A 20,096-nucleotide genomic window follows, 5' to 3' on the forward strand; every position below is an offset into this window, starting at 1 on the left:
CCTCCCTCCCTCCCTCTCTTCTACGGCACTCTGGATGCAATTCCACACAATTCCACTCCCTGCCACGAGGTCCTGTGTCTTTTCAAGGCAACCGAGCAACATTGTGCCAAATCACTCCACCAGCCAGTCACTCACCCTCAGCGAAGGCTAGGCACATTATAGTGGAACCCCATATCGCCATTAGCCAATGACAAGCCAATCTAGCCTCATTCGGTTAGATATAAACTGAGAATGACTGGGTTTAGCTGTGGTGCCTAATAAGCTACATTTTTCATACACATTTCTAAAAGTGTAGTGGAGGTTGGTTTTGATTTGGTAGTTTTTACCAAATGTTTTCAACAAACCACTCGACCACTCTAAAATTAGATGAGTGTGTGTGCACATGTATGTGTGTGCATGTGTGGGTGTGTGTGCATGTGTATGTGTTTGTGTACACACTCCCATGAGTGTGACTGTCTGTGGGAAAGGGTAGGAAAGCATTTCTTCATTAATTCCTACAACAGTCTCCTTGCAGCACACTCATATTGGTCCCTAGGCAGACATGTTTAGCCACACCAGTCAGTGTGCAAGCCCAGGAGACACGGAGTATAGAGAAGGGAGTCCAGATACAGGTGAGCTGCTTACCTGCTGTTTCCCCAGGAGCCACAAGTATCTTCTTGCAGATCAGGAAATAAACCGTCAATAAAATGTGACTCCAATCTATTGTTTTCTATGGACTTTCAACACCATAAACAATAAATTACAACTGTGATATGCCACTCCTTGAAAGAATCACTGGTTTGATAACTTTACCCAATCTAAATTCTAAGATACAATTACTATCATTATTGTAGTCTTCATATACATGGAGCTGAGGTGAATATAATGCATATTGTTATGGTAAACTTTGTGTCCACCTGCAAACCCTTTTCGACCTACGTTTTTATCCATTGTCATGTCACTCTGTAAAATCTGCATGTATATCGCCATCTTGTGGAGTAAGAGTATTCATGCAGGACAATACTTTTTTTCTACCTTTCTTCTGTCTACCACTAGGTGATACTGTTGTGTCACTGAATGCAGAGGCCTTGTGAAAACCATGGTGGAATCCTATCAAGCCTACTAAAAAGATAGTAGACTAAAAAGCACAGCATTACGTTCAATATTTTACCTTATCTTTCACCATCCTCTCAGAAAGTCATCAATCAGCTAACACTACTACCTTTCCACCCAGACACCTCAGTATCCTGCAGTATAGTAGACCTACTTCCGAGTCCCCTTTAAACCCCATCCCAACCTCCAGGTAACCATGTTAGGGCCACTGGCGGCCGGGCCTGCTGAAACGTGAGCCCATGACTATCTGCCTGTATGTTTTATTCATCTCATCTGCTGACCTCGTCCTCCAAAGAGCAGACACCTGACTCCACTGACCTGTCTGCCTCTCCCAGGGACGACGGGTGCACTGGAGCTGACGGCCTGGACAGAGGAACAGGTAGGAAAGAGAGGAACGGGAAAGTCACACAGAAAGAGGAATAGCTGTGGACAAATGCAGAGGATGTGTTTGGCTAAAAGTTCTCTTTGTCAAGTCTTTTGAGTTCTGTTGTTTTGTTTTTAGCGTTCTTAGTCCATGTTTAAACAGTAAGGTGACAGGTTCTCTCATTTTTGTGTTCTCTGATGAATTTTGAAAATGTCTTTAGGGACTCTTGGATCTAATAGAGTGTTGGAGATAACATAGTGATAACCCAATTGAACGGTAGATCCCTGTGGAAAAAAATGTGTTACTATTTAGAACAGTTGTATCAATAATGAATAGATATGCTGTGTGAACAGTATACCATTACTGATAGATCAGTGGAACAGCTAAACAAGCGCATAGTCAACATCAGGAATGATATGAAAATCATTGTGGTTGCTGTGTTGTGCAGGTAATGGTGAGAGAATATGTCGGAGCAAAGGCAACGTTCCCTGTCCACCTCAGGAGAGGCCCTCTACCTAGTCCTGGGCCTCCAAAATACCTGTACACTGGACGACATCAAGAAGTCCTACAGGTACACACACACACACACACTCTCACCTCGCTTCTTGAGCTGTGTGCTTGGTTAAACCAGTGGGTGACCCACTTACATTTTGGGGCCCTGAACCATCAGGTTGTTTCTATAGGACACACAATTTGGGAGTCATTGGGCTAGTTAGTAGAGTAACCAGACAAACAACAGATAACCTTATGCCTCAATGGAGAAACTGAACTGCATATTACATCACTGAAAAGTTCCATCCATTTAACTCTATATACAAAGATCATTTTCTCCACCGAAGCAGTTTATACATTGATCTGTGACCATGCTACATGTGCTGAAAAGCACAAACAAATGTCAGGTAACAACCATTGTCTATGGAGGTTAGTGGAAGTGATTTTAATGGGCCGGTTTTCAGGAGACAAAAAACAAGACTTTGTGAGACAGACAGACACTCTGACTGACTGCTACAAGGCCTTTTATAATCACAGCCAGTGATTGTCAGACAGCTGCATGAATACAATATTACTTCCATAAAACTAAAATATTAATACTACAGAACAGATGTCACCCCTTGTTGTATAAGGTCAGGCCTTATAAAAGACTCCTGTGTGTGTGTGTGTGTGTGTGTGTGTGTGTGTGTGTGTGTGTGTGTGTGTGTGTGTGTGTGTGTGTGTGTGTGTGTGTGTGTGTGTGTGTGTGTGTGTGTGTGTACCCCCCTCATGCAAGCGTGGGTGTACTCGGAAGCTTGTCACAACCCGTTGGGAATTGACCCTAGCATTATGGCGGCAGCCCCACTTTCTATGTGCCCACACAACAAGTAGTACCTGAACCTTACAATAAAACAGAAGAACAGGCTTCCTACAACATGGAGAGCTGCTATGACAGGGGCTTTTGATGCTTACTCAAGATCAAGTCACTCAGCTATAGCCCAAGCCATTATCAATTATATTTTGCAATGTAATTCCACATTTGGATGTAGATTTTGTTTAGGATAACTATTTTATCCTGTAACCTACCTTGCCTTCTCTCTCATTTCACCAATACATTTCCATTAGAGGCACTCCAACATGTACAGTAGTAAGTCAGAATCTAATGACTTATAATATGAATTCACTTCAGGCTCATATAGGTGCCGTCACAATTAGTCATTCTTAATTAGTCTAATAGGAATTCACTTTCAGGAACCATCCAAATGGTTAGCTTTTGAGCAGCCCTTGTTTGGTATTAATGAATATGTAATCATAGCGGCATTTTCCGAGCCTGTTGGCATCATGAAAAATTAACAAGCAGACATGCTTCAGAGCATCATCAAATGTTAATGAGAAATTACAATTTACAGCAGAAAAGAGAGAGCGAGAAAAAAAAATGATGTAAAGCTGACTGTAGTTATATTTATTTGATGGTGTCTGTCAACAACATTTACACATTTTCTAGCCTGACTTAGAATACTTTTAATTTAGCTATACATGCTATTACAACTATAACTGTGCTTATAGCAGTAATGTACTAATGCCTGGCAGGTGTGTGTGTTGATGGGTGTGAGGGATGAGGGTTCTCACCCCAACTTTGTCACTAGTTGCTGAGGTGCTGACTGCTAACTGGATCTGATCTGCAGGTATTGGGAGTGATCTGCAGGCATTGAGAGTGATCTGCAGGTATTGAGAGTGTAGACAGGAATGAGTTTAAAGATGCCAGGATACACACTGAAACATGGGAAAGGATCTCAACTTGGAAATGAGAGATAATACTGCAGCCTCTTACTGAAAGCATTAGATAAGACCATAAAGTAACAAGATAGTAACAATGAAGAAGATGCCATTTTGGCTAGCTAAGCCTTCCGGAGTGCGTAATCTTTTCAATTTCGTAATCTTTTTTTCTATTCAGAAAGCTTGCTTTGAAATTTCATCCAGACAAGAACCCCGAGAAATTCAAGGAGCTCAACAATGCCCACTCTGTCCTGCCAGATGTCTCCAAGAGGAACGTCTACGACAGCTATGGCTCCCTCGGGCTGTATGTGGCTCAGCAGATTGTAGAGGAGAATGTCAACACTTATCTCATGCTCTCCAGTTGGTGGGCAAAGGTGGGTTTCGCCAGGTAGAAATTGTGTGTGTGTGTGTGTGTTTGTTTGTGTGTGAAAAAGGAAATCTAGTCTATGTTCATGTGTTAATAGTGAATGGTCTATGTCCATCCTGTTTGTGGTGTGTAGCGTGCTAACAGGCTGCTACTTCTGCTGCTGGCTGTGCTGCTGCTTGAACTGCTGCTGTGGGAAGTGTAAACCCAAAACCCATGGAGAGGAGGACCCCGACACCTACGTGTCCCCTGACAACCTGGAGGAGCAGATCCGTACAGACACGGAGACAGGTGAACAGCACACACCTGGAGGGTGTTCACAGCTACAATGTTCAGTAGGGTTTTGTAACAAAGAGACAGGTGAGCCCCACTGAGAAGGATGAAGTTGCCCCTTGACACTGAACTGAGGTCAGTTTTGCCTTTCATAATATTAATAAGGTAAGGACTCTGGGAGGGTAAGCTGATCCTGTGCCTAAGGGCAACTTCTACCCTGAGCAAGCCTCACACACTATCTCTTACTGCTTCAGAATTAGCCTATAGTTCTCAGTTGTATTATCCATCTGTTGAAACAACAGCAGCAACCCTCTTAATAAGCTCTTCCTACATCACTCTCCTACCGTATCAATACTTCCTCATCTATTAAAGGGAAAGCATTTGATGCTGCAAAGTCACAAAGACAGCGGAATGGCATAGACGAGCTTCGAATATTATGTTTTCTCAAACGCACCAAGTCAGCCAGTTAATAAAATTAAAGAGACTTGGATATGATGTTTGGATATGATACATTGCTTTGGTGCCAGTTAGCTGTGGGAGGTGGGCTGTGCTTTTTTCTTCATGTCTGCTGCAGTTCTCCAACATAACTGATAATTACTGCCTCTGAGTCACGTCTCTAAATGTGTTTCCATAGCAGTTATTTTTAGCCCCATCTCACGATTAAAGGGAAACAATAGCCTTTGTTTCCAGCACTCACTGCAATGTCTCTCAGCGGGATGATGAGAAGGCCTACTCATGTATTTGGCTTCAGAACACATTGCTTATGATAACATATTTATTGTGAGTATGTATCAATAGGAATTGGACCTACTACTGTAGGCATAGCCCAGGGTAATTGAAGTCATTAAAGGGGACTTTAAACCAAAGTTGTAAAACTGCCCTTCAAGCCAGCCAGGCTGTGACACAGTGTGCCTAGTCTGTGGTGCCAAAAGGACAACCCGCAGCAGGAGGCAGGAGGCTAGACGCAGTCTCAACATGAGCACCTGTCTCAACATGAGCAGCTGTACTATAGTTAGTGTACATATGTAGGATCTTAATTTGATCACTCTTTTGTTGCTGAGAATTTTCCTGCACAGCAGGAAATGCAAACTTGTAGTATTTTCGAGGTTTATAAGGCTTCTAAAGTTTGTAATTTCTACTTTAAATATCAGACTTGATTTGCCCCTACAAAAACATTTCCATTAGCTATAATCCACATAATAATTCACATTTCCTGTTGCTGCAGGATTATTCCTGCTGTAGCAAACTGGCTCAAATTAAGATCCTACATCTGTAGTAGGCCTATTTCCAGGATATGCCATATTTTCGTAGTTCTGTGTAACATAAACTGATGCACTGATAAATTGATCTTACCCTCTCCAGATGCTGACGACATCCCCATAATACAGCAACCAACCAATGCCAGCGAGAAGACCGGGTTGATTGGTGACAGATGACGGGCCTATACCTAAGACACCTGAGAGCAGACATTAGAGGACTGGTGATGTCATAGGGATTCCAGACCTGGATTCAAATACATGTGTATTTAAGTATTTGTTATTTGAATACTTATTTTCTGTGTATTTTAGTGTTTTCAAGTAATGTGACCTGAATTAACTACTTCTATTGGAAGTATTTAAAAGTATTTTTCTCCCAAGTGGCGCAGTGGTCTAAGGCACTAGAGATCCTGGTTCGAATCCAGGCTCTGTCATAGCCGGCCGAGACCGGGAGACCCATGGGGCGGCGCACAATTGGCCCAGCGTCGTCCAGGGTAGGGGAGGGAATGGCCGGCAGGGATGTAGCTCAGTTGGTAGAGCATGGCGTTTGCAACACCAGGGTTGTGGGTTCGATTCCCACGGGGGTATGAAAAATAAAAAAAGAATGTATGCACTCACTAACTGTAGGTCGCTCTGGATAAGAGCTTCTGCTAAATGACTAAAATGTAAATGTTTTTCAAATAATTCCCTATAAATATAGCCTACTGCCTACAGGAATTTTGAAATACCTCGGTTAAATGCATGGGAGTGTATTTTAGTCAGTGTATTTGAGAAGGCTATTTTCAAATACTTTCCAAATACGTTCCAAGTGTATTTCCAAATATATTCCGATATTCAACTTGTATTTTCAACAACAAAAAATATCTAAATACTTACTTCCTTAATACCCTAAATAGTATTTGAACCCAGGACTGAGGGGGATTCATTCCCTGATGTGGTAGATCCCAGAAGGGCTCCATTCCACCCCTTGACTACACTTTGTAAATTCTGAATTAGTGTTAGTTTGTGTGCAATGTGTTTGTTATTGTTTTGTGTTTGTTATTTAGTAGGCCCAGTATGGCTGTGAAAGGATTGAGAGATTTAGAATTTTGTCATGTGGCAATAGACCTCCCTTTTTGAAATGTTACTTCAACATATTTTTTGTAATCACATTACGTTCTACACACATGTAGGCATACACATCATACTTGAGTTTGTTGTTAGGCTCTGGTTTCACAAATCAGGCGAGCAAAAAAAAAGTCCTCCTTCGAGCCGGATTTGAACCAGCGACCTAAGGATAGCTATATAACCTCTACAGTCCTCCGCTCTACCAACTGAGCTATCGAAGGGGATACAAGCAATGACTGACTAGCGGCCTATTTATAAGTATATATGGTTGGCTGGTGTCCTAGTTTACTTTCTGCTATGAATTACTCAGGGTCGAAGAATATCTCTTGAGTGGACTACATTTTAGCAGTCACATATGTAGATTGCGAATTATAAAAACAAACGAGATATGCACATAGCTAGCTAGCTACATCCCGCTTCAAACGCATTCGACACATTTTACGTTACGAGCTAGCAAGCATGAGCCATGTCAAATATACTGTGGCCGTGTGCAACCATTACTAAAACCTAGAACATTCTCTGTATATTCCTAGACTGAAAGTAAGCTAGCTGTGACGACGTTAGCGAACTTTTCTAATAAGGTTGACATGGTGGTAATTAACTATTGCCTAAATTAAAGTGTCATAGAAGCTAGCTGCCAGTATTATGTTACTCTGACAAGCATTTCGCTACACCGGCAATCAGTGGTGTAAAGTACTTAAGTCGTTTTTTTTGGTATCTGTACTTTACTTTACTATTTTCCTAAAGAAAATGATGTACTTTTTACTCCATACATTTTCTCTGACACCTTAAAGTACTCGTTACATTTTGAATGCTTAGCAGGACAGAAAAGGGTCAATTTCACACACTTATCAAGAGAACATCCCTGGGCATCCCTACTGCCTCTGATCTGGCGGACTCACTAAACAAAAATGCTTTGTTTGTTAATGATGTCTGAGTGTTGGAGTGTGACCCTGGCTAAACGTAAAAAACGTTTGCTTAATATAAGGAATTTTAAATTATTCGTACTTTTCCTTTTGATACTTAACGTTAAGGATATTTTAGCAACTACCTTTGATACTTTAGACTTTTACTCAAGTAGTATTTTACTGGGTGACTTTCACTTTTGCTTGAGTCATTTTCTATTAATGTATCTTTACTTTTACTCAAGTATGACGATTGGGCACTTTTCCAGCACTGCCCGCAATAACATCTGCTAAACATGTGTATGTGACAAAGAAAATTATATATGATTTTATTTAGATTTTAACAGCTTAAAAAGTTGCACTGCGAGAGGGAGGTGGCAACATTATAGCTAGCTAGCTACCTACATTCAAGACGTCATTCGAAATAGCTTGATGCATTTATCTTTGTCACCGCTGGCGTTTTACGAATGAGGGGAATTAGCTCAAATGGTAGAGCGCTCGCTTAGCATGCGAGAAGTAGCGGGATCGATGCCCGCATTCTCCAATATTTTTCCCGTCCCAATCAGTGTTGTTGGCTAAATGCTTTAAATAAACATTGAAATTACTTTGTAGCCAGTCATGTGTTGGTTTGTATTCTTATGAAAAATTCTGGCTACAATATATCTCAATGATTAAGGTTAGAATGTATTTCAAACATGAACTGGATGAACGTTCCTTCCTAGATCTGCACCTGCGCAATTTCCAGTGCGAGATACTGTACTTTTTGCTCTACGAGATACTGTTCATGATTCTGATAATATATTCTGATACGTTTTATAAGGGTAAATACTATTTTAAAATACCATAATACATCAAGTTGTCACATTATACAGCTTTTATACTCAAACGATAATGTTAGTGTGTATGCCACTGTTCTTCAGTGACACAGGGTGATTATAATTAGCAAATTTCATAATCACAAGGGGTTAGGGTTAGGGTTTTAACCCTACCCTACCAACACACATAATAGTAAAATTGGTTAGAGGGCTGTAAAACGGCAGCCATCTTCTCCGGCGCTGTTCAACTCAAATTTGATTTGATTTGATTTGATTCAACTCAAATGGTAGAGCGGTCGTTTAGCATGCGAGAAGTAGCGGGGTCGATGCCCGTAATCTACAGGGTAATTTCCCCCATTGTTTCAGGGCGCCCACTATAGTAGTTTTACTGAACTCCCGTAGGATTACCAACTAACTGCAATGCTCATCAACACATCAATTGTGTCCAAAATGTCAACCCTACCATAGCCAATATAAATAGCCTATTATGTCACATTTTCATGTTGTTCCCCTGAACAACACACCCCCAAACACTTTTGTTATACATTGATATTTGCATATAGGCTAACAGTTTGATGACACAGCTTTACATTAAATGTGGGCAGATTGTAGACAACTGCGAGGAATCATCAACTGCCCAAGCCCTAACTAGTATCAGTTTCAGCTCGAGCTGCCGGTTTGGGTGCCACGCTATACTCCGTATGAGGAACAGCTTGAACCGGAGCAATTACCGTGGGCCTACTTTTCAATTTTATTCTGAAATAAGCGGCTTGGGACGTTATAATGCCGAATTAACCGTTGCTTATTATTAATTTGACACTATTTTAACGTCTTAACGGAGTGAGTGGGTGTGTATCAGAAGAGAAACGTCATGGACAATTTGGAGAAGCAGCTGATTTGGCCCATCTGCCTGGAAACGTTTACTAAACCAGTGGTAATTTTACCGTGTCAACACAACCTGTGTAGAAAGTGTGCCAATGATATCTTTCAGGTAATGTAAGCCTGCAATAACGTAAGTAATAGCTAGGTATTTTAGGGTAGACCTATAGATTAAACCGTGTTTAATCTATATTATTTGTTAGTCTATCTATAACAACTAGTTTTACTGTATATCAGGGATATTGTTTTTGTTTGTTTATTGTCTAGGCCCCTAGGCTATGTACAGCGGATTGTCTGCACTGTTCTCATTTTGTGCTTTATTTTAACTTGTTGTTGTTGTTTCCCATGATCCAATCCAGTGTTCAATAACATAATATAATATGCCATTTAGCAGACGCTTTTATCCAAAGCGACTTATAGTCATGCGTGCATACATTTATTTGTGTATGGGTGGTCCCGGGAATCAAACCCACTACCCTGGCGTTACAAGCACCGTGCTCTACCAGCTGAGCTACAACCATGTCATTTTGTGTAGCCTCAAATGTGACTACAGTATGAGATATGAAATATTAGGCATAGACAATAATAGGTATTACATTTGGTCTACATTTGACTATGCCCCTGTCTGTTCTATCCTGTCTAGGCCTCCAACCCATACCTCTAAACCAGAGGGGGGTCAGTGACCTCCGGTGGCCGTTTCCGGTGCCTGTCCTGCAGGCACAAGGTGGTCCTGGACCGCCATGGGGTATACGGGCTCCAGAGGAACCTGCTGGTGGAGAACATCATCAACATGTTAAAACTGGAGTCCACCAGGTGAGAGAGTCGTATACTATAGGAGTCCAAAGGAAAAATTATACTTCCGGTGTCTGTACTTCACTTTCCAGCCAAGGTACATGAACAGATGAGCAAACTGGGGGGGAAACCATTTTCTCCATGTACTCATTAGCTTGTTACAGTACAGTACTTGTTACAGTAATAATTTAAAATAGTAATTATAAAACAAGTAGCCACTGTCTCAGACACACACCACCTCCACCATCACCATCACTACCACCACCACCACCACCATCACTACCACCACAACCATCACTTCCACCACCACCACCATCACTTCCACCACCATCACTTCCACCACCACACCATCACTACTACCACCACCACCACCATCACTACTACCACCACCACCATCACTACTACCACCACCACAATCACTACCACCATCACTACCATCACTACCACAACCATCACTACCACCACCACCATCATCATCACCACCACCATCACCATCACTGCCACCACCACCATCACTACCACCACCATCACTACTACCACTACCACCATCACCACCATCACTACCACCACCACCATCAATACCACCACCACCATCACTACCACCATTACCATCACTACTACCACCACCACCATCACTACTACCACCACCACCATCACTACTACCACTACCACCATCACTAACATCACTACCACTACCATCACTACCACCACCACCACCATCACTACCGCTACCACACCAACACCACCATCACCACCACCACCACCACCATCACTACCACCACCACCAACACCACTACCATCATTACTACCACCACCACCATCACTACTACCACCAACACCACTACCACCATCATCACCACCATCATCACCACCATCACTAATTCCATCACTACCACCATCACCATCAATACCACCACCACCATCACTACCACCATTACCATCACTACTACCACCACCACCACCATCACTACTACCACCACCACCATCACTACTACCACTACCACCATCACTACTATCACTACCACTACCATCACTACCACCACCACCACCATCACTACCACTACCACACCAACACCATCACCACCACCACCATCACTACCACACCAACACCACCATCACCACCACCCCCACCACCACCAACACCACTACTACCACCACCACCAACACCACCACCATCACTACCACTACCACACCAACACCACCATCACCACCACCACCACTACCACACCAACACCACCATCACCACCACCCCCACCACCACCAACACCACTACTACCACCACCACCATCACTACTACCACCATCACTACTACCACCACCACCACTACCACCACAACCATCACTACCATAACAGGCACAACTTGCATTATCCTACTGTACCACAGACTAAATACAAACATCCAGTTACTCAATTTTGTGAGTTTCGGCGAAGATGCATTTCTATGTGTAATTACCTTATCCTTACCTTATTCACTCATCTTGTTACATTACCAGGCTCTAAGACTACTTCCAATATGTCCGTGAATTACTTACAAGAAGACGGAACAGTGAACTGTAAAAGTAGGTCAGTTAGGGCATTGAACAGTGAAATATGAATTATAATGATAGCAATGTGAGATTTTCTTCTCTGAAAAACTACATACAACCTACATTGAAAACATGTTGAAACTCCAGTTTTGAAACTCCAGTGTTGAAATGTGTTATTTTTCCTGAGTCCTCACTACATGACCTGGCACCTGACCAAGACAAAGCTGGGCCCCGATCTTTACTGGTCATCTCATGTCCTCTGGAAAAACTCCTGGTGCCACTCGTACTGAATGTTTTCTACAATATTAACTACTATTCTCGCCGGCTCTGTCGTAGCCGGCCGTGACCGGGAGACCCATGGGGCGGCGCACAATTGGCTAAGCGTCGCCCAGGGTAGGGGAGGGAATGGCCGGCAGGGATGTAGCTCAGTTGGTAGAGCATGGCGTTTGCAACGCCAGGGTTGTGGGTTCGATTCCCACAGGGGGACAGTATAAAAAAATAAAATAAAAAAATAATGTATGCACTCACTAACTGTAAGTCGCTCTGGATAAGGGCGTCTGCTAAATGACTAAAATGTAAATGTTGTGTACCAGTATTCCAGGCTGCCTTATAAAGACACATGGTGGCTGGTGAACGTGACTAGTAGTAGATCATAAAATAGTGTTGATAAATAAATAAATAAATACAGTAGATGACGTCCTTCAATCAGATGTTCTCCCTCCAGGAGCCACAGCGATGACAACAGCTGGAGCTTAATACAGTCAAGGAAGTATGTAGATCACAAACATCACATTTACATGAAGGATTACTGTTTATATTTAACTCCCGCTAGCTAAAATGAGCTAAGTGTCAGCGTTTTGTAGTGAGAGTGTCATCTTATCTTTGATGTCTGCTGCTATAAGAATACATGGGATGAATGCGTTGCTTTGAAGAATAGGAACCCTGAGGCAATGTAATCTAGCTCTCTACTGTCCTTTCACCCGACATCACGCTTAACGCTTTAGACTTTATTTATGAGACAAAACTCTTTCTGTCGACATAGAGAGGAGTGGAATGGAGGTGAGGGGTGCTCTGTGTGTTTGAGGACATTCACTAGCTCGATAGAGAAGAAGAGGGACACTTGCTTATTGTGTATTTTTTAGTGCTTAAAGCACTCAACCGCTGGTGCCCTTATTAACCCATGGTCCCACAGTGAGTCAGAGGGGTGATTTGGTTGATAGGAGGTTTCTGGTCCGAGTCACACAATGATATACTCCCAGCCGACGTGTGTGTGTGAGTGAGTGTGTGTGTGTGTGCGTGCGCGCATTGGGAGGAAGGGTGACTAATAACTAAGGTATGCCACACGCAGCACTCCATTTAGATACTGTTTGTACAGATGCTTAGGATGTGACGTTACCTAACATGACCTTATGACTGAATGATGGGGTGTTCAGTTATCATGGGCAGGCAGCCTGAATCATAACAGCCAGTGGAAGGAAACTGATCAGGAAAGGAAGCCACTAAACTATTACAGTAAGATGCACCCCTAGTGTTGGAAGTCTCAGCATGTCTCCTTCCCCCCTCCACCAGCGGCCCCAGAGAGGACGGAGGAGCGGGCCATGTGCCAAGAGCACGAGGACGAGCAGATCAACATCTACTGTGTGACCCACAGCGTGCCCACCTGCTCCATGTGCCAGGTGTTTGGAGCCCACAAGGACTGTGAGGTGGCGCCGTTCAAAAGCACCTACCAGACACAGAAGGTGAGGACCTAACTGTCTGCTGTATGCTCCTGACTGATGTAGGAAAATATTCATCTTCTTCAAGAGATGTACAGTAGGTCAAATGGGACAGTTGCCTCCTGCGCATATGTCAGTGCATTGCAACTCGCTCAGTGACTGATTCGTTTTGGCTCCGTGTGTGTGTGTGTGTGCTGCGGCCCCCAGACTGAGTTGACTGACGGGATAGCGATGATGGTGGGGAACAACGACAGGATCCAGGGCATCATCAGTCAGTTAGAGGAGACCTGCAAGACCATAGAGGTGACTGGCTCAGTGTGGCAGCACCTGTCTCTGTCTGTCGCTCACTCACACAGCCAGCCAACTGAAACCAGGATGTTACTGTATTCAGCCCCCCCCCCCCCCCCGCCCCCATAAAAAAATGAGATCGAAGTCTGTTTGTTTCTATCACCCACAAAACTAAACTAATACGGTTACAGAGACACACATACCAAGAAACACACAAAGTATTCTGCCTTTTCTCTCTCACACTGAGAAACCAGGAGGATAATTGATGTGGAGAGAGCGGACACCCATGATGTACACACACAGGCACACACACACACACACACTGGAGTTGATGAGCTAGTAACAACTGTACTGGGGAGGAAGCTGGAGCGGCTCCAGTCCCTTCTGTGTCACCCGTGGTGGTGTTACCCAGGATTGCCATGCAGAGCTGGGTCATGTTCACTAGGCACGGAAAGGGAGAAAATGCTTTTGTGTGTGTGTCCGTCCATGTGTGTGTGGTTTCCTGCGCACAGGAGAATGTCAGGAGGCAGAAGTCCCAGTTGTGTGAGAAGTTTGACCATCTGTACTCCATCTTGGAGGAGAGGAAGAGGGACTTAAGTTCTAAGGTGGCGGCCGAGCAGGAAGAGAAGCTTAACTACATCCGTGGTTTAACCATGAAGTATAAAGAGCACCTGGAGCTGAGCTGTAAGACCGTAGAGACAGGCATACAGACCATGGAGGAACCAGAGATGGCCGTCTTCTTACAGGTGACTGACACAAACACTCTCCCTCAACATTCAGGCTTGAATCCTGATTCAACTTTTCACATAAATCAGGAAACCCTTTCCATTTCTTTGTTTTACCGACTGTAAAATACTTCCTTAAAAGGTGAGTACACATGTTGATGGAACAAAGTGTATTTCATGTACCATATTATGTACATATCTCTGAAAACTATACACAATAAGGTAAAGCCTGACTCTCTCCCTGTGTGTGTGTGTCAGGATTGGGGAGGCGTCGAGCACCTCCCACCTGGAGAAGATGGAGCGTGGATATGAGGCGATGGATCACTACACTGTTAACTTCTGGAGAGAGGGCAGGGCCCTGCATAGCATTGACTTCATCTCAGGTAGGAAGAGGAAGAGTTGGTAGTGAAGCATCTTATTGTCTCTTTCTGTCTGCCCCTGCAGGGTGGGGCGCATCTCAATTGTCTTGTGTGGTTTCCTTTCCTTGTTTCCGGGCTGTCATCTTTATTGATCTGAAAACAGGCTAGGTGAAAGTTATATTAAGCTTTCCATGGGCAGTGTATGTAGTTCTTGCTTTGCTGTTTGTCAGACATTTATCTCTCACTTCCATATCCCTCTGTCTGTAGATGACGAAGATGAGTGTGAAGAGGTAGATGGGGGGGAGGCAGAGGAGGAGCCTCAACAGTCTGAGTTTACATATATACAGTATCTCATAAAAGTGAGTACACCCCTCACATTTTTGTAAATATTTGAGTATATCTTTTCATGTGACAACACTGAAGAAATGACACTTTGCTACAATGTAAAGTAGTGAGTGTACAGCTTGTATAACAGTGTAAATTTGCTGTCCCCTCAAAATAACACAACACACAGCCATTAATGTCTAAACCGCTGGCAACAGAAGTGAGTACACCCCTAAGTGAAAATGTCCAAATTGGGCCCAAAGTGTCAATATTTTGTGTGGCCACCATCATTTTCCAGCACTGCCTTAACCCTCTTGGGCATGGAGTTCACCAGAGCTTCACAGGTTGCCACTGGAGTCCTCTTCCACTCCTCCATGACAACATCACAGAGCTGGTGGATGTTGGAGACCTTGCACTCCTCCACCTTCCGTTTGAGGATGCCCCACAGATGCTCAAAAGGGTTTAGGTCTGGAGACATGCTTGGCCAGTCCATCACCTTTACCCTCAGCTTCTTTAGCAAGGCAGTGGTCGTCTTGGAGGTGTGTTTGGGGTCATTATCATGTAGGAATACTGCCCTGCGGCCCAGTCTCCGAAGGGAGGGGATCATGCTCTGCTTCAGTAGGTCACAGTACATGTTGGCATTCATGGTTCCCTCAACGAACTGTAGCTCCCCAGTGCCGGCAGCACTCATGCAGCCCCAGACCATGACACTCCCACCACCATTCTTGACTGTAGGCAAGACACATTTGTCTTTGTACTCCTCACCTGGTTGCCGCCACACACGCTTGACACCATCTGAACCAAATAAGTTTATCTTGGTCTCATCAGACCACAGGACATGGTTCCAGTAATCCATGTCCTTAGTCTGCTTGTCTTCAGCAAACTGTTTGTGGGCTTTCTTGTGCATCATCTTTAGAAGAGGCTTCCTTCTGGGATGACAGCCATGCAGACCAATTTGATGCAGTGTGCGGCGTATGGTCTGAGCACTCACAGGCTGACCCCCCCACCCCTTCAACCTCTGCAGTAATGCTGGGAGCACTCATACGTCTATTTCCCAAAGACAACCTCTGGATATGACGCTGAGCACGTGCACTCAACTTCTTTGGTCGACCATGGCGAGGCCTGTTCTGAGTGGAACCTGTCCTGTTAAACCACTGTATGGTCTTGGCCACCGTGCTGCAGCTCAGTTTCTGGGTCTTAGCAATCTTCTTATAGCCCAGGCCATCTTTATGTAGAGCAACAATTCTTTTTTTCAGATCCTCAGAGAGTTATTTGCCATGAGGTGCCATGTTGAACTTCCAGTGACCAGTATGAGGGAGTGTGAGAGCGATGACACCAAATTTAACACACCTGTTCCCCATTCACACCTGAGAACTTGTAATACTAATGAGTCACATGACACCGGGGAGGGAAAATGGCTAATTGGGCCCAGTTTGGACATTTTCACTTAGGGGTGTACTCACTTTTGTTGCCAGTGGTTTAGACATTAATGGCTGTGTGTTGAGTTATTTTGAGGGGACAGCAAATTTACACTGTTATACAAGCTGTACACTCACTACTTTACATTGTAGCAAAGTGTCATTTCTTCAGTGTTGTCACATATCAAATATTTACAAAAATGTGACGGGTGTACTCACTTTTGTGAGATACTGTGTGTATATATATGTATATATATATATATATATATATATATATATATATATATATAAGAAATATGCTAACAAGGTTTGGTTTTTTCCAAATTAGATGTGGCTAATTTTAGCGTCCCCTCAGACTGCCGTTGTAGCAGCAGTGCTGTATTTCTTTAATGAAGTTGGCAAGATGCCACCGTCTGAACTACATCATTAGAGAATATCGTAGGCTGAACATCTCAAACAAGAACTTCCGGAAGATTATTTTTATTTTTTTTATTTTTTTATGAAAACGTATTTAAATATATATATATTTGGTAACATTATGAATTCACATAGGATAATAATATATACAGTGCTATGAAAAAGTATTTGCCCCCTTTCTAATTTTCTCTACTTTTGCATATTTGTGATACTGAATGTTATTAGATCTTCAACCAAAGCCTAATATTAGATAAAAGGAACATAAGTGAACAAATAACACAACAATTACATATTTATTTCATAAACAAAGTTATGCAACACCCAATTCCCCTGTGTGAAAAAGTAATTGCCCCCTTACACTCAATAACTGGTTGTGCCACCTTTAGCTGCAATGACTCCAACCAAATGCTTCCTGTAGTTGTTGATCAGTCTCTCACGTCGCTGTGGAGGAATTTTGGCCCACTCTTCCATGCAGAACTGCTTTAACTCAGTGACGTGTGGGTTTTCAAGCATGACCTGCTCGTTTCAAGTCCTGCCACAACATCTCAATTGGGATTAGGTCTGGACTTTGACTAGGCCATTCCAAAACTTCCAATTTGTTGCTTTTTTGCAATTTTCATGTAGACTTGATTGTGTGTTTTGGATCATTGTCTTGCTGCATGACCCAGCTGCGCTTCAGCTTCAGCTCACAGACGGATGGTCTGACATCCTCCTGTAGAATTCTCTGATACAGAGCAGAATTCATGGTTCCTTCTATTAAGGCAAGTCTTCCAGGTCCTGAGGCAGCAAAGCATCCCCAAACCATCACACCACCACCACCATGCTTGACATTTGGTATGATGTTCTTACTGTGGAATGCAGAGTTTGGTTTTCGCCAGGCATAATGGGACCCATCTCGTCCAAAAAGTTGACGCAAGTTTGCCAAAAAGCACCTGGATGATCATCAAGACTCTTGGAAGAACGTTCTATGGACAGATGGTTCAAAAGTATAACTTCTTGGACGAGATGGTTCCAGTAATGCCTGGCAAAAACCAAACTCTGCAGATGTGAGTCTTTCTGGGTAAGTCTCTAAGAGCTTTCCACACCTGGATTGTACAATATTTGCTAATTATTCTTTAAAAAATGATTCAAGCTCTGTCAAGTTGTTTGTTGATCATTGCTAGACAGCCATTTTAAAGTAAACTGTAACTAGGCCATTCAGGAACATTCAATGTTGTCTTGGTAAGCAACTCCAGTGTATATTTGGCCTTGTGTTTAGGTTATTGTCCTGCTGAAAGGTGAATTTTCCTCCCAGTGTCTGTTGGAAAGCAGACTGAAGCAGGTTTTCCTTTAGGATTTTACCTGTGCTTAGCTCTATTCAGTTTATTTTTATCCCCCCCAAAAAACTCCCTAGTTCTTGCCGATGACAAGCATACCCATAACATGATGCAGCCACCCCCATGCTTGAAAATATGAAGAGTGGTACTCAGTGATGTTTTGTGTTCGATTTGCCCCTAACATAATGCTTTTTATTCAGGACATAAAGTACATTTCTTTGCCACATTTTTTGCAGTTTTACTTTAGTACCTTATTGCAAACAGGATGCATGTTTTGGAATATTTTTATTCTGTATAGGCTTCCTTCTTTACACTCTGTCAATTAGGTTAGTATTGTGGAGTAACTACAATGTTGTTGATCCATCCTCAGTTTTCTCCTATCACAGCCATTAAACTCTGTAACTGTTTTAAAGTCACCATTGGCCTCATGGTGAAATCTCTGAGCAGTTTCCTTCCTCTCCGGCAACTGAGGTAGGAAGGACGCCTGTATATTTGTAGTGACTGGGTGTATTGATACACCATCCAAAGTGTAATTAATATCTTCACCATGCTCAAAGGGATATTCAATGGTTTTTCTTACCCATCTACCAATAGGTGCCCATTGCGAGGCATTGGAAAACCTCCCTGGTCTTTGTGGTTGAATCTGTGTTTGAAATTCACTTCTCGACTTAGGGACCTTACAGATAATTGTATGTGTGGAATACAGAGATGAGGTAGTCATTCAAAAATCATGATACATTTTTTTTGGGGAGAAGCCACCCCATTAAGCAGACTGGAACTTATCCTTTTTTTTCACACAAAGTGAGCCCATGCAACTTATTATGTGACTTATATAGGCTTGCCGTAACAAAGGGGTTGAATACTTATTGACTCAAGACATTTCAGCTTTTCAATAATGTCTAAAAACATTATTCCACTTTGACATTATGGTGTATTGTGTGTAGGCCAGTGACACAAAATCTAAATTGAATCTATTTTAAATGCATGCTGTAACAACAAAATGTGGAAAAAGTCAGCGGGTGTGAATACTTTCTGAAGGCACTCTAGGTTTAATATATATATAGCTAGATTTTTCAATTACTGTAAGAGACGGCAAGCAGTCTTTTCTCATAAAAAATAAAAACACTTTTCAAGAAGATATTTTGCCTGCATTTTGTCACAGTTTACATTACATAAATAAAACAACTTGTTTGTTCCGGTGTCCTTCTTCCTTTGTGCAGAAAATCTGAATGCACCACTGTTTTTACTCCCTCCAGAGACGTTGTCTTCCAGCAGAGTAGAGACTATTCAGGGCATGTGGGCCAAAGTCATTTCCGTTGGCCTCCAGCACCATTTCTCTATGAGGTATTTCCCTTATACCTCCCCTCCTTAGCAGTAAACAGGCGTTAGTTCACAGATCTCACTGCCTCAGTTCAGCTAACTTGTTGCATAATCCAAATACCTTCTTCCAGCCCAGTGGAGGGCATGTGCATGTGTGAGGTGAATCTTGTGGTGGTGCTTTAACGTGTCCACATACTCATCTGTGTAGAGATCCATCAGATGCAGATATCAGACCTGAAAGAGGGATAGTCTGGTTATTCAGTTCAGTTTCTCTGGATGCCTTGAGTGGTGTTAGGATTGTTTTACTGCACAGGTAGACAACTTATTTACTATTTTCCTTTAGTATATTTCATGTCATCTCTTCAGTTTTATTAAGCTGTTTCAACTGTTCATCTACTAGCCATTCATAGTGCACCCCCTCCCAGACCTCTCCGCATAACTTCCTTCCCAGACTTTCCCTCCCAGACCTCGCCTGCCAGACCTCCTCTTGTCTTTGAGGACGTGATTCAACCAGCAGGTATTGAAACCGGATCCAGATCCATCATTTACTTCTCTTATCAATCACTGTTTACAGCATGGTTCACTGTTTACAGC

The 20,096-nt window shown here is 42.9% G+C and overlaps 1 protein-coding gene and 1 pseudogene across 2 annotated transcripts; both read left to right on the plus strand.

The window, feature by feature from the left end:
- Positions 1 to 1,906: 1,906 nt before the first annotated feature.
- Positions 1,907 to 5,776, plus strand: LOC311145565 (dnaJ homolog subfamily C member 5B-like; the record flags this gene model as incomplete). The annotated part of the gene is made up of 4 exons (XM_084181832.1): positions 1,907 to 2,027; positions 3,882 to 4,091; positions 4,168 to 4,358; positions 5,703 to 5,776. Exons 1-4 carry the CDS (start codon positions 1,921 to 1,923, stop codon positions 5,774 to 5,776), a joined length of 582 nt encoding a protein of 193 aa, XP_084037958.1. The 5' UTR covers positions 1,907 to 1,920.
- Positions 5,777 to 9,294: 3,518 nt separating this feature from the next.
- Positions 9,295 to 19,560, plus strand: LOC311099838 (tripartite motif-containing protein 55-like; annotated as a pseudogene). The gene is made up of 8 exons: positions 9,295 to 9,414; positions 9,946 to 10,115; positions 13,176 to 13,359; positions 13,543 to 13,638; positions 14,136 to 14,369; positions 14,584 to 14,731; positions 14,975 to 15,066; positions 19,555 to 19,560. The product of its transcript is annotated as a tripartite motif-containing protein 55-like (transcript).
- Positions 19,561 to 20,096: the final 536 nt, after the last annotated feature.

The sequence above is a fragment of the Coregonus lavaretus genome (genome assembly GCF_964263955.1).
Source record: "Coregonus lavaretus genome assembly, chromosome: 2".
Lineage (NCBI taxonomy): Eukaryota > Metazoa > Chordata > Actinopteri > Salmoniformes > Salmonidae > Coregonus > Coregonus lavaretus.